The 16168-nt window shown below is 36.4% G+C and overlaps 1 protein-coding gene across 1 annotated transcript in view; it reads left to right on the top strand.

The window, feature by feature from the left end:
- Window positions 1–8194, top strand: part of RASEF (RAS and EF-hand domain containing) — a gene marked incomplete at both ends in the record, with an annotated part of 32778 nt that extends 24584 nt beyond the window's left edge. The window contains 7 exons of the mRNA XM_080362927.1: window positions 1070–1207; window positions 1295–1442; window positions 2463–2544; window positions 3940–4054; window positions 4894–5013; window positions 6023–6099; window positions 8086–8194. Of these exons, the coding sequence (XP_080219053.1) occupies window positions 1070–1207; window positions 1295–1442; window positions 2463–2544; window positions 3940–4054; window positions 4894–5013; window positions 6023–6099; window positions 8086–8194 (789 nt within the window). The remainder of the gene's footprint in view (window positions 1–1069; window positions 1208–1294; window positions 1443–2462; window positions 2545–3939; window positions 4055–4893; window positions 5014–6022; window positions 6100–8085) is intronic.
- Between the last annotated feature and the right edge of the window lie 7974 nt (window positions 8195–16168).

The raw sequence follows: 16168 nt of genomic DNA, 5'->3' as shown, positions 1-16168 counted from the left end.
CTTTACTGTGGATTTAGTAGAGACATTTAGTCTTTCTTTGCAGTTGAAAATGCAACGAATAGTGCTCATTACAGTTGTGCTGTATTTAATTTAGCTTGAGAAGTAATAGCATAGAGAGTGAAGTCTTGTAGAGAAATGCTTGATCTTTGTAAAATAAGATTTGAAATAAAGTATTTGCTTATTGTAATTATTTTTTAATCTGAAATTTTCTAGGTGGAAATTAATTTGCTGTACATGGAAAATGTACTGAAAACACAAGTGCCAAATAGGAAATGTGTTTGAGGACCAAATGTAGGCATTGTGGTTTAAGCCCAACTGGCAAATGAGCCCCATGCCACCTCTTTCTCACCCTCCCCAGCAGTGGGATGGGAGAGAGAATCAGAAAAATAAAAAAGAGAAAACTCTTTGATTGAGATAAAGACAGTTTAATAAGTAAAGCAAAAGCCACATACACAAACAAAGCAAAAGAAGGAATTAATTCAATACTTCGCACCAGCAGACAGGTGTTAAGCCATGTTCAGGACAGCAGGGCCGTAACGGTTACTTGGGAAGACAAACGCCATCATTCTGAATGTCCCCCCTTCCTTCTTCTTCCCTCAGCTTGTATGCTGAGAATGATGTCACAGGAATGGAATATCCCTTTGGACAGTTGGGGTCAGCTGTCCCAGCTGTTTCTCCTACCAACTTTTTGTTCAATCCCCACCTTTTTGTTGGCAGACCAATATGAGATGCTGAAAAGTCCTTGACTACTACCTAGCAACAACTGAAATATCAATGTCTTATCAACATTATTTTAATTTTAAATCCAAAACACAGCACTATACCAGCTACTAGGAAGAAAATTAACTCTGACCCAATTGAAACCAGGGCAATAGGCTACAGTGAACAGTAAATGTGAGTAAGAACAGAATAGTCACAGTATTTCTACAAGAATTGCACAATTCTACTTGGTCCTTTAACTCTTTAATACAAACTGATAAAATTAATATTTTAATCAGTTTTAGCCATGTCCTTTCAAAAAAACTCATACTTTCTTCAGAGGACCTAACACACTATCTTGTACTTTCAGGTTCCAGAGATCAGGGATGAGGAAGCATACAGTCCTGATAACAGCAGTACAATATCAGAATGGAAGCCCTCACAACCAGCAAGTCGAAGCAGCTCAATTGCTTCAACAAGGAAATACATATCTGCTCTCGCACCTCAGGTAACCAGTTTTTAGAAAAAAAAAAAGTATTTGATATAGAGAGTATTTTGATATGAGTTGAAAGTGATGACTTCTTTTTATTTTCAGTCAGATTCAACTGAATTTACTCCAAAATACCCCAGTTCAGAGAAGGCTTACAAAATTGTTCTTGCCGGAGATGCAGCAGTGGGAAAATCCAGTTTCCTTACCAGACTTTGCAAGAACGAATTTCGAGGCAATACCAGTGCAACCCTGGGTACAGTTATTTTACTTATTAAAATACTGAAGTGAATTTCATTGCTGTTCTGCAGAAATGGGTGAAAAGAGTACCCTCTGTTTTTGCTTGCTAGGGATTTCTGAATATACATGTGCAGTTTCTTTGGCTGTGAGGTCTAATTAAGTACCAAAGCTTAGAAGTACCTAACTGCTGTTTGGAGCGGATAATAGGGTGCTGCTCTAGTCTAGTTTCTCTTTGCAAATCACAAACCATGTTCCAGAACAACACAAAGCACCAGAAAAGGGGGTTTCAGTATAATGCACTTAGAATGTGTGTAGGATCCTTCTTGCATTTTTCATTGCTTTCTTGTCTTTTCAGCTCTTTCGTCCTTCTTTGGTATTTCATACTATCCTTTGATGTCTTTCATACTATTTTTTTGCCTCCATTTCATCAAAGTGTTATTGAAGCAGCTGAATGCTTCAATAACAGCTGAATGCTTCAATGCAGGTTTAAATGCAGCTGAAAGGATTTCTGGCTGGCTTGTGTCTATTATTATAACTGTCAGCTAATAAACTTGTCTTACTGATTCCGAAGACTGAATTTTTGTCTTCCAATCAAATCATAGTAATATATTTGTTTTATTTGGTCTAAGTCAGAAGGTTTGTTCTAATTTATCTTTTTCCTACTTGACATTTGAAATAATGTCTGTTTTATAAAACATTTTCTCTTCTTCCATAAAACTGCTCAGCAAAATAAAGCAGAGAGGGATCTTCTTCTTTGCTGGTCATAACATCAAAGTTGTATCAATGCTTCTGGGAAAATATGATGGTAAAATATTTCTTTAAATGTTTCTCTAAAGGCACATTAATACATTCAGGGGATTATTGCGGTTCAAGGCTATGTGAATGACTGAAATCTCAATCTATTAAAAGAGGTGGATTTTGAATTAACTGTTATATATGGCACAGAAGTTCATTTTCTGTGGGTTTTGTTTGTTTATTTGTGTTTTTTTAAGGTGATTTATGTTTTGGATTAGACTATACACATTATTCTTTTCAGGTGTGGATTTTCAAATGAAACGTCTAATTGTTGATGGAGAACCTACAGTGCTACAACTGTGGGACACAGCTGGGCAGGAGAGGTTGGTGTTTCTCTGCACTTACGTAATTTCAGTTGCTTTATTTCTAAAAGATGTTTGCCTTTTTTCATATAGGTGAAAAAAATTTCACTAAATATTACATAGTCCTACAGTAGGTAAGTCAATATGGCCATTTGTAAATGTCTAGAGACAGATGTGATTTTGCTCTGCTGAGACCTCAAGACAGGTGGATGATTATTTGTTAGCTTTGGTGATGCCTGAGGTAATCTTTTCTCTCTGTAGAGAGAAATAGCTGAGGTTCACCACAACATTAATTAATAAAATCCATATGTCTCTCTTGTCATACAAAAATATGCAGCAGAATATACCTTCTTTCTTCCATTTTCAGTCTTTTGCTTTCTTTGTCCTTACAGACCTGTGTTTCAGAGCAGGCTTTATCTAAGATATTCCCCTCCCTTCACCCTCCTTTCCTCTTCTTTCCTTGAAAGTCCTGATCCTGTTTTGCATTTTACTTCGTGTGTGAAAATTTCTTTCCAAAGGCTTTAAAAAGACTGATGGTAAACTTGTACAGATTGCTGAATGTATATCCAAAGTTCTTCAAATTATTGTGTAGAGTTTCCTCAAAATCTTATGACGTTCTTTATTGAGAGCCTTTACTGACAACTTTTTGAGGTTTATTAAGAAGTTAATCTAACTCCTTGAAAGTCAGTTTAATCTGTAAGGTGACCAAGATTTGTGTTGGCCTGTATGTGTTTACTTTTGCCTGAATGAGTGATTATGTTAAGTAGGTACTCAGAGGCCAAATCATTCTCCTCCATAATAATAAATTTGTGGAGAATATCATAATATGTGATATAAAAACCTAGTTACTGTACTTGGTTGGTTTATGTTAATGGAAGAGAAGACTGCAACTGATGAATGAATTCCTAGGATGTTTATTTTTTTCATATATTTTTTAAATGAAGCAGAGTAACCCATTCAATTTATGAAGTTATATGTAAGTGAAAAAGCTTTGTCACCTAATGTGGCATTACTGGTAGACTTGGCAGTGTTAGGTTTACAGCTGAACTTGGTGATCTTTAAGGTCTTTTCCAACCTAAACAATTCTGTGATTCTGTGATTCTATAATTCTAGTCACAAGTCCAGTGCACAGCAGATTATTTGTAATAGATAGACTGTAGATTGTTTTGATGCAAAAAATATTGATTGCTGTTTGGGGTAGAACCCTGTGAATCCTTACGGAGCATTTATAAACCTACATCAGCAATTTTCAATAGCTACCTATTAAAAAAGCTATAAGAAAACTCATCTTGTTATGTGGAGAAAATCTTGCTCTAAATAAATTAAGTGCAATAAAATAATGGCGAGTTATTAATGATGTTATATTGGATTATTTTTTGATAATGTGGCCTTATGCAAATCATTTCTTTCTGAAAGATTCCGCAGTATTGCTAAATCGTACTTCAGAAGAGCAGATGGTGTCTTACTGCTGTATGATGTAACCTGTGAAAAAAGCTTTCTTAATGTGCGAGAATGGGTGGATATGATTGAGGTAAGAACCTTAAGTATATAGAACTTACAGACTATGTTTCACCACATTGTTAACCTTATTATTTATGAATTTTGCATATTTGTATATTGTAATTAGCCACACTGCGACGTCTTATAGGAGTAAATGCTACATGGAAGTGAGAAATGTATCCTGAAGTGTTCAGTTAGTGTTAAAACTGATAGATCTTTTTGTGTAAAAGGGTATAATGTAATCACACTCTTCCTGTTTGCTTTCTTTTTAAATGAACATGACAACCCATTTCAGATACTGTCTTGTGGATGGCTTCAGTATTCCATGGAGTCTCTTCATTTTAAAACAATATGTGTGATTCTGTAACTGACTTATAGTTCAAGTGAAATTTTAAGTATTTCTTTCTACTATTATATCTTATTTGTTTATTTAAATATAAATTTTCATTTAACGAAAAGGGTTTTTCCCTCATACCAGAGATGTTTAATAGAAGGGAAAAAGATAAACAAAATCTTTAGATCGTCTTCTGAAATCCATTTATTTTAATAATGGTAAAGGAGTTGGTCATTTTTCCCATAGTAATTTTGTCATATAGCATTTAAATATAGTTACCATTTTCATTAGATTAATTTAACTCATAAAATTATTTGTTGGGAAATGGGGCTTATGGGAGTAGAAACATATTTTTGCAGGGTGTTTAGCTGTCTGCTTGAAGGCTGACTAGCTCATAAAAAGTTATCAGCATGACTTTCATAATTTGTTCGTTTTTTCTGATAGTCTGTAAGACATTTTGTGGGAAGAAAATCAGTGTAACATGATGATGCTAGTTACTTTTTTCTATTCTGAGTGGAATAAAATCCTCTTTGCAGGATGCAACTCATGAGAATATTCCAATTATGATGGTGGGAAACAAAGCAGATCTTCGCCAAGCTGTTACAGAACAAGGACAAAAATGTGTGTCTGTAAACTATGGAGAGAAGCTGGCTATGGTAAGCTCGAAAGTCTACCTCTTTAGTATAAAATGGTCTTAAGAACTTTAATCTGAAAACTATGTGACAAGCTAGTAAACAAAAGTAATTTTCTGGTCATTTTTTCAAATCTAGTAATTAGGATTCATGGATACTTTTCATCAAAACTTATTTTGATGGTGTTTGCTGGGCTAAATGACATTTCAGTTGCCCATTAAGCTGAACTTCATTATTGGCTGAGATAGTCTTCTCAGTCTCTATGGTGAAAAAGTGGATGGACCAGGAGGGTGAGTTTTTCTGCTGCCAGAGAGAAATTGCCAGTCCAAATATGGAGTGCACTAGCGAGTGTATAAGGCACTTTGCCTGGCTTGTGTCTGTCCAGCCTTTGAGTGGAATATTTTTGTCTTCAAGATTCTATCTGGTATTCTTGCCATGTCTGCAGAAAGAAAAAAGGAAGCTTCTGCTATAAATAGAAGTGTGGACAAGTTTATTACATGTATTTATGTGAGGGATAAGGAATACACATATTCCATATTTTGCAGAAAAAAATGTAGAATCTTTTGAGTCTTGTGTTGCTGACCACTCTTGCAATTTGTTTATTTTACTAGGGCAGATATCCTGTCTGTTACTTATGGAATTATATTTCTGGTTAAGCTACAATACCAGATGCTGTAGTTTATGAGTAGGTAACAAGCTGGATTCAGTAACCTGTCCTATCAACTTTCTTCCTATTTTGCAGTCTTGTGGACAAGAAGATTGACATTAGCATATGATGTGGTTTTTATTCAGTTTGTTAGTTCAGAATATACTGGATATAAAAAAGATACAATTAAGCAGCAATTACTATTTTTTTTTCACCATACTAAAGTGAATATATTGGAGAATGAAGAATACCAGAAAAAAATCCTGTTCATTTAAATTTGTGCCATCTTTCTTTATATTATTGAGGAAACCATTAGTAATTTAATGTACATTGTCAGATGTGAAACATTTCAGATTAGTTGGCTTAACATTTTATTTTTACTCACAGACTTATAATGCGCTATTCTGTGAAACAAGTGCTAAAGACGGATCTAATATTGTAGAAGCAGTTCTTCATCTTGCTCGGTAAGCAGTCATGTTTCTATTTTCAAATAAACACATCTGAGTATGTTTTATAAAAAGGACATTATTTGTCCTACAAAGACACATGTACATTTAAAATTGTACCAACATCAAATTCAAGAAACAAAATTTAGAAAAGAACACTGTTATATCTTTACAGATAAATGCAATATTCTCAATATAATAAAGTAAGATTTTTACTTGCAAGTGTTACAAAGCTGTCTCAATAATTAATATTTAAATTAGAGCTCAGTTATGTAGCTTACAATTATAAAACCCGTTTAGTGACTGAACTACATTTTTTAATGGTGCATGGATTTACTTTCTTGATTCTTCCTTAAATTAATTTCAAATGCATATAATTCTATGTGTAACTGATTCTTAATTCTTTCATATATATTTATATATTAGTTTTATTGCTGACCATTCTAATCGCACATATTTTCTTTGAAGTCCCTTTCTCTAAAGTATTTAAAAGACAGAAATTCTCATTATATCTATTTAGCAACCTTGTATTTCTGTGATAATGTGTGAGCCAAACATGAGACTACCTTTCCAAACCATTCTTGATTACAATATATTTTTGAACGGCTGATGGTGTGTAGTGAATCCTCAGCCTCTGATTTGTCAGTTTAATACATGGAGCTTAAGGCCAGAATTACAAACCATATTCCTGTGATGTTTGCAGCAGGCTAGTGCAATAATCAAACTTTTTGACATTTGGTCAGTATTTTTTTATTCATTGTTAAAATACTACTGGTTGCATGGCTTGCATACAAAATACTGGCTTTCTGGAGAGGATCATTGCTTCTTCACATAGGACTTTCAAGAGCACCTGCATTTCCAGGAAAATGCATCTGTCAAAGAGGCACCAAGAATGCAGACATTTATTCGTCTGTGAGTGTCAATGTGAAATTAGTTGCTTACTTGTTAAATGATGAATTTCCAAGAACCTGGCAGTGAATATAGTGGTGGGTTATGAAATTGGAGAGCATACATAGCACAGTCATACATAATATTAATCACAGTTGGAAAATCATCTCTAATGTTTAAACACAATAACTTTGTTTAACAGTTTCAAGGATAAAAATATGTTTTGGCAGTCGAAGTCTCTGTTTTTGGAACCTTTTTTTTTAAAAAAAGGTATATTTCTTCGCAAGGTTCATTGATCCTTAAATAGTCTAGACATTACCCAGAACCTTGGTCTGGAACAGTTGGCCGCAATTTCTTTACTCAAGTCTTAGTAATTTGTATTCTTTGAAAGGCAGATTTCATTTTGAAATAAAAATTTCTAAATGAACATTTCATTAGAGCAGGTAGTCTTAGAGACTTACCTGTTACCTCTTTGCAATGTTCCTTTCTGCCACTGTTATGCTGAATAACCCAGTGTTCTGAGAGGAACTTCATGAATTTATTCTACTAAAATGAGGAGGACTTAAATTATACTGATATACATATTTATATAAAAGCAAGAAATCTTAGAGTTGGCTTACGACATTCTAGGGGGCCATAGTAAGAATACAGATCAATAATCATATATAGACAGCTTTTAAGTCTGCATTTATGGTAAAAAATCCAACAATATGCTTTTTTTTCCTTTGAGAGTAAATTATACTTGAGATTGCAGTTATGTAGTTTTGTACTTTCAGCTATGAACATAGTCTGTGTCTGTGGTCATATCCTGAAGCAAAAAAATTAAAGAGCAATTATTGAAAGAAAAGGAAAAGGAAAACAGAACATTGTGGAGTTACTACATATCAGAAATTATTATATTTCTACCACTAACTATGATTTGTGTACAAATATTGATGTGGTTCCCAAAGTGGAAACTTATGAGACATGTTGATCCTGTGCACTAAACCCCATAGTATAACCACATAATAGATGATGGTGGACTCTCTAAGATATACTGAGAGAAACGGGACATGCATAGAAATATATTCATTGAGTACTTTTTTTGTTTGTTTGTTTCATTGTTTTTTTTAACAGCGAAGTGCGAAAACGAAGTGATAATCAAGATGATACAAGGTCAGTAGCCAGCCTGGCTGGGACACCTGTCAAAAAATCGGCACTCATGAAAAACTGTTGCAATGTTTAAGTGACAGATACTTTTCCTAACCTAAATAACCTGTATATTTAAAGAAAAAAATGAAGGATTTCAAGAATGTATTCTTTATACTAAGGAATTATACATTTGTGTGTTTAGAAGTTGCATATCATGTTAAAAATCCAGACTCTACTTTCTACTCATTCATATTTATGAGCTTGCTTTGCCCTATAGGCTCTGTTTTCACTTTTCATAAGTAAAAGAAGTCAATGGAGTGAGCTCAGAATCAATGTTACTGTAGTCACTGCATACGATATTGTAATATATTTGATCTACTTTACCTGCTTGATTGTGAACTCAATTATTTCTTGCATACAGAACATGATACTATCATTATCACTCATAAGAAAAGACAAAATTACAGCCTCAATTAATTTAATCTCTTTTTGCTCATGTCTACTTATCTAGTTTTTTGAACGCCTTAAATTATATGTTGATGAAACATTTATCCAGAAACCCCCAAACCATTAAAAGGTTGACTAGGTCCAGGTAAATCCTAAGTTCAGGGCATGAAGCAAATGGTCTCTGTGGGAAGAAGCTAGTGGTAGGTGCATGGGGTTCTAGTGTAGTTTTTCAGAAGTTTGTGAGTTAGATTTTATTAATTTTGGGGGCTGGGGTTCGATTAAAAACTGACAAGTAGACTTCACATCTGATCCCACACAGCTCAGAAGTGAAAGGAACATTTGTATGGACCATTTCCATTCAAAATTCCAGAGAGACTATAATACCTGTGATATGTAGAATTACTGGGTTGAATTAATGATACAATACCTGCCTGTTCAGTTATACTAGAGAATTATTAGTATTACAGAGAGATATTGTTTGCAATATTTCCCTTGTTTTTTTTTAAATGTCTTCCATTCAGAAACTGAGGGATTGCAATAGTACAGAGGAGTCCATTTTAATGGAAGTTCTTTATGCATTTTTTTAGTTTTAAACTTGCACGTGTACCAATTACTGCACATGCACAAGCATCTGTATGAACTGTTTGTTAAAAGAAGTCCCTGAAATGAACATCAACCACTCACCTTAAGGAGGATTCCTTTGCCTGATTTTTTGAAAATTCTGAGAATCTCACCAATGGGTGGTAGCTTCAGGTGTCAGCATCTCTGAAATCTGAGTATTGCTTGTAATCATTCCCAACAGTCCTATAGTGTAGTAAAAATTGTAGGTATTTCTACAGTTAAAAATCATGATCCAGTCCTTCTCAGCTTTCACTAATTTTGATGGGAATGGGATAGGACCTCTTCAGAGCCAGCAAACCCTTTCATTCTTTTCTGTGTATATTAATAAAATATCTCCAGACTGAAACCTAGCTCAGTAAATCAATCTTGGATAAAGTTTTATGGATGGATTGGAAACCCATGTGCCTAGCAGCTGTTACTGTATTTTATCAGCACTATGTTTGAACACTGTGTAGCCTGTGCTGTGTTATCAGTTTTATAAAACACGGAGTTCTCAGAAACAGGATGGTTCATAATTAAAAAAAATAGAGTTTTGAAGAGAGAAGAGCAGTGTTTTTAGGCATCCTTTCAAAGCTGCCAATCTTCAGGTAACCATCTGAAAGCCTGTTCTTAACAAGACAGAGAAATCTAATGCCAGGAGGAATAAGACATTTTATTTCACTGTATTGTACTTCAGCCCTAGAAGAGAAAACATGTTTGGTGACCTTTTTCAAGTACTAAGGGTGTCTTCACACACTGTTCCATGCAGGAGCCTCTGGAGTTGTAACATCTTCCCATCCAACAAATTAAGAGACCTCATTGTGGTCGCAAGACTTAAGGAGATGTAGGTGTACCAGGAATATGCCTGGTCACATACCTATTGTTTACTATTAATCCTCTATTATTTAAACATGAAAATTACAGCTGTAATTAGCTTCTCTGAGGAGAAAATCATGCTTAACTAAGCATATTGATTCTGTGTTCTCTGTGTGTAAAAGCTTCTCTCTCTCTAAAGGAATGAAATGGAAATAGAATTAATGTGGGTTGCACTTGCAGGTAGTTCTTCCTGCAACAGTAAGGAGAAGGAGAGATGACCCAGCACTTAGTTTCTGAAGTGTAAGCTTACAACATGCAGGCATTTGCACTTGCTCAGGATGAGAAGGTCATGATTATCAGCTGTTACTTACATTCCAAAATATTGCTCCTTCAGTGTTATTAACTTCCCTTAACTTGTAGGGCTTAGACTGAGGCTCAGTGTTCCGTGTGTGTCTCCTGAACGGAAGTGTTTGACTGGCTCTGTGGTGTTGGCCTGAAGCAGACAGGGTGAAATATATTTGCCTAAAACTTGCTGAAACATTTGCATGAGCAAAACATTTTGGCTGGATACAGATAATTGCATAAAGTTGTTTGCAAGAAGGATTTCTGGAATTGGTTTAGTCCAACCTCCCAAGCACTCAAGCAGATATGGACTGTTGCCAACCCTGGATCAGGTTAGCTGCGGGTTTGGCTAGCCAGGCTGTAAAAACCACTGAAGACAGAGTTACCACCACTAGTCTGGGCAACCTGTTCCTGCGCTTGCATTCCCCTTCTGGATAAAAATTTCTCTCCATGTCCAACCTCCTTTTCCCAAGTGGCTACAAATTTGTAGGCCTTTCCCATTGTTATATCATCTCCTGCTACGAAGAAGAGTTTGGCTATGATCTTGACAACACGCCTTTCCAGTGTCTGTAGGCTATTAGATCCGCATGGCCTTCTCCTCACCAGTTATAATAACATTGTGAGGTACCTCTTGCAAATCCGGGTTCCATATAGCAATTAGCAGAGTGCATGCATGTGCAGTAATTGCTTTCATATCTAAAATTCTTACCATACGTAGAGTGTCATGTGAATGTCCATGCCTGTAGAGAGCTTGGTTGAAGGATGTGAGTCCAGGGACCTGCCTTCACACTTATTTTTTTCTCTCTGCAGAATTGGGCCATTGATATTTTGGGTACTTTTTTACTTTTTTGTTTTTTTTCATTTATTTTAATGACCAAGATATCTCGTGTGTTGTTTGGCCAAAATATACAGCGTGTTTCAAAAAGATGGACCCAGTTTAAAATCAAAGACTGAATCCAACTGGGTCCATCTTTTTGAAACACCCTGTATAAACTGAATCACTTTTTTTTGAGCTCTGTAATTTTTATCTGTCTTGTAAAGCAACTTTAATTTGAAACAGTGTTTTGTTTGTTTGTTTGTTTTTTAAATAAGATTCAGGGTTGGAAACTGTTAACAAAGTTTTACCTTGAAGTAGTTTTATGGTTAATGTATAAATTACTAAAAAAGCACTACCAAATGGGGATATAGCTATAGCTCAGGTGCAACTAGTTGTAGGAGTCCTATGATGGTCAGCTCCGTCAAGTCTGAATATTCATATAATACCATGTAGAATTCATGTTAAACCAAAAGAACTTGGAAAAAAAAAATTTAGAAATTTAAGCATGTATTTATACATGGAAGTAATGACAATACAAAGTTTCCTGTTGTTTTGGCAAACAAACATGAGCTTTATGCTCTGACATAGTTGCACTACTGTACTTTGAATGTTTTTATGGTTTTGTTTAGTATATAAGAACTATTCATTTAATCGAACAGAGTTATTTTTTTAGTTAGTGGATGTGTTCCCTTAATACACGTGTTTATTTAAAAAGGAAAGGCCCTTCATGTTTTTCCTCATCATCTGTAAATAAATTATTTTTATTCAGCTGACACAGAAGTATTATTGTATCTTAATTTTAATTGTGGTGTAATACATGTTTCTGAGGCAATAATTTCTGTGGACACTATGGAAAAGTTTTGATCACATATATTCTTGTAACCACTTTGTGTTGCCTTAGCATACATTTGTAGCTTGATAAGACAAGCTGCAGCTACTTTTAATTGTTCTTAGAAGTACAGTTATGGCCCTACATTGTCTAAGTATTTTTCTTTGTAACTATTTTTTATTGACTACAAAATCCTCCGTTCTTTTTGGAAGAACAAATTGCAGTTTTACAGTTGTATAGCCTGTTGGATTGTGTTCCAAGGAAAATACCTGAAGGCCACTCCTGCAAGGAGCATTACGTAGATGTGCACCCATGCAGATCCTCAATTAAGTTAATAGGTTCTGTGCTAGTGCAGGCAATCTGTTCATACAGAGATCCTTTATTCCCCAATCCGCTGCTGCACAACAATGCTACGTAACTTTTTAGTGGAAGATTTCAGTGGAAGATCCCTAATTCATAAAGCAAAGGGACATATTTATTCATGTAGTCAAGGCATTTTACTATATAACGAAGAAACCTAGATGTTTCTGACTGTATCAGGTAATTTAAAAAACAGGCTAATATCTCATGTGCAGTTCAAATACCCTTTACCGCTACCCCTGTCAGATTTGATACAGCACATAATGTTATGCCTCTGACCCTGTTCAGACTACTTATGGATTGTAGAAGCTTTTTATAGTTATTTTAGTACTGTATTACTATCCAGCCTAATCCTTTCTTATTGGTGTCCTTAGGACCGGTTCATATCAATATTATTTTTTTTCCACATATCTTATTTTGTGACAAAACACTTATGGTAAAATAAAATCTGACTCAGCTATGTGGAATGTAGGTTCAAATGTGTTACTCAGTTTGTAAAAAGAAGTAATTTTTCTACAATTTCTGCTCTTCAAGTTATGGCTATACATAGCTAGGTTTATAGGAAATTAGTCATTGGGTGGATGAGTAGCAAATAAACCCAACTGTGAAGGTTTTCCACTGGATATAAAGTGAAGTATGTTAAATAGAGGTGTATTTTTATCTAGTAGGAGGAAGAAATTCAGTGCCAATTGCATGTACCAACTTGCAATAAAAGTCTGTGTATTATATAAATAAGGCTCTAAATTGTGAAAACTTTTGAAACTTTAATTTATACTGTTTACAAGTAAAACTGTGGTGTTCATGCAGTTTGTTCCTCCTCAAAACTACAGATCACTGCATTCACTGTGATTTTGTACATATATATGTTTAAAAAGAACTACACATTCTCTGTATTACAAATTATTGTATAATAAAATATGCTTCAATAGCTATTTTTCTTCAGTGTGTTTGCTTTTTGTCAGTGATCATGAGCAGTCAGTCCAGCATAGCATCTCTGACCTGTCAGCCTAATGTCATTATGGTTCTCCAATTTCTGTGGCCAAGTGCATACAAGAATGATGGAACTACTGATATCTGACTGCCTCCAACTTCTTAGCCTTAATGAACAGTCATTGATTTACATCTGAGCTGAGAGATGTCCCTCACTGTGAGTCCTGAATAAGCCTTGAAGTTATCCTACTGAGTCTGTTTACAGAGGCACTTTAGCCACTTTGTCTCTAATCACCATTATGTGATATTGGTAAAGTGAGAAAGAAAAATTAAAAATAACCCAAAGTAATCAGCCTATTGCAGTTATGCTCTATATAGTGCTCTAGACTTCAAGTAGGAAGTACTTATGAGTCCATGTGCCAAAGAAAAAACTGCCTCAAGACCCAGATTATAATCTGCCTCAGGTAAAACTCACAACTCAAAATGCTATCATAGAATCACTGAATCATTTAGGTTGGAAAAGACCTTTAAGACTGAGTCCCAGGTCCACCACTAAATCATGCCTCTAAGTGCCACATCTACACATATTTTAAATACCTCTAAGGATGGTGATTCAACCTCTTCCCTGGGCAGCCTGTTCCAGTGCCTGACAACACTTTTGCTGAATAAATTTTTCCTAATATCCAACCTAAACCTTCCTTGGTGCAACTTAAGGCTGTTTCCTCCTATCACATCACTTGTTACGTGGGAGAAGAGATCCACCTAACTATAACTTCTTTTTAGGTAGCTGTAGAGAGTGATAAGGTCTTTCCCAGCTTCCTTTTCTCCAGACCAAACAACCCCAGGTCCCTCAGCTGCTTCTCATAAGACTTGTGCTCCAAACCCTTCAACAGCTTCATTGCCTTTCTCTGAACTCTCTCCAGCACCTCAATGTCTTCCTTGTAGTGAGAGACCCAAAACTGAGATGGGGCCTCACCAGTGCCAAGTACAGGGTAATGATCGCTTCCCTAGTCCTGCTGGCCACACTAATTCTAATATAAACCAGGATGCTGTTGGCCTTTTTGGTCACCTGGGCACAGCTTTCCAGCCACTCTTCTCTGAGCCTGTAGTGCTGCCTAGGGTTGTTGTGACCCAAGTGCAGGCCCCAGCACTTGGTCTTGTTAAACCTATATACAATTTGCCTCAGCCCATTGATCTGGTCTCTCCAGATCTTCCTACCCTTGAGTAGATCAATGCTCCAAACCAGCTTGATGTCATATGCAAACTTACTGAGGGTGTACTCAGTCCCCTCATCCAAATAATTGATAAAGAGATTAAACAGAACTGCCCCCAATACTGAGCCCTGTGGAACTCCACTTATGACTGGCTGCCAACTGGATTTAATTCCATTAGCAACAACTCTTTGAGCTTGGCTATCCGTGTTGATCCAATAAGAACTTAAAACCACTTTGTTGTCTGGTATCATCTTGCAAATACAATCTTAATAAGTACGATACTAAAAATATTAAATATACTCAATTTTAATAAAAAGTAGTTGAGAACAACCTACAAGAGATAGAATAGATTTTTAAGTTAGTCCTTAGATTTACTGTCAAAACTGCTGTGGTATATGTTTCTTAGCTTCAGAACAGCTGCTGCTTTCCTGAGTACTACTGACATCCATTTTTCCTTGCAAAGTTTTGACTCCTTGAGCTCCTTGATGAGTTTAGGTTGACACTGGCTAGCAGTACACTCTGTATCTTTTTTGGTCTCTAGGCTTGAAGCAAAACTTTTACCTTCTCCTTGGCAGTTCTCAAGGAATATTAGATTTGCTTGAGTTGGTTATTGTAGCTACTCTGAAGTCCATCCCTGGAAACATTCAAGGCAAGGCTGGACGGGGCTCTGAGAAACTTGATTTAGTTGAAGATGTCCCTGTTCATTGCAGGGCGATTGGACTAGGTGACCTTTGAAGGTCCCTTACAGCCCAAAGTGTTCTATGTTTCTATGACTAGGTTCTTGTGCATATCAAACTCCCATGTAATTGGAATTAGAGCAAGAGAAAAAGTGTGGCTTGGGACAGTGGACATTCATAGAATCATAGGATGTCCTGAGTTGGAAGAGACACACAAGGATCATCGAGTCCAAGTCCCGTCCCTGCATGTGACAACCCCACAGTTCCCACCATGTGTCTGAGGGCATTGTCCAGTCTCTTCTTGAACACTGTCAGGCTTGAGGCCGTGACACCTCCCTGGGGAACCTGTTCCAGTGCTCCACCACGCTCTGGGGGAAGAACCTTCTTCTAATGTCCAACCTAAACCTCCCCTGGCACATTGTCCTGCCATTGCCTTGTGTTCTGTCACTGATCACTGAAGAGAAGAGTTCGGTGCCAACCCTTCCTCTTCCTCTTGTGAGGAAGCTGTAGCCACCATGAGGTCTCCCCTCAGTCTTCTCTTCTCCGGGCTCAACAAACCAAGTGACTTCAGCTGCTCCTCATACAGGTTCCCCTCCAAACCCTTCACCAACTTCCTATCCCTCTTCTGGACACTTTCCAGTAGTTTAATATCTTTTTTATCCTGGGACATGGGTGGCCCTCTTGACTGCCAAGGCACACTGTTGGCTCATGTTCAACTTGCTGTCAACCAGAATCTTCAGATCCCTCTCTGCAGAGCTGTTTTCTAGCATCTCATCCCCCAGTCTGCATGTACAGCCAAGGTTGCTGTGTCCCAGGTGCAAAATCCGACACTTGCTCTTATTGAACATAATGTGGTTGGTGGTTGACCAGTTCTCTAATTTGTCCAGATCTCTCTGCAGGATCTCTCTGCCCTTGAGAGTGTTGACAGCTCCCCCAATTTTGTGTCATCAGCAAACTTACTAAGCAATCCCTCACGTCCTGAGTCTAAGTCATTTATAAAGACAATAAAGAGTACTGGCCCTAAGATGGATCTCTG

The sequence above is a fragment of the Nesoenas mayeri genome (assembly GCF_963082525.1).
Source record: "Nesoenas mayeri genome assembly, chromosome: Z".
NCBI classification, from domain to species: domain Eukaryota; kingdom Metazoa; phylum Chordata; class Aves; order Columbiformes; family Columbidae; genus Nesoenas; species Nesoenas mayeri.
The sequence above is the reverse complement of the archived record's forward strand: the minus strand, read 5'-3'. Positions and strand labels throughout refer to the sequence as shown.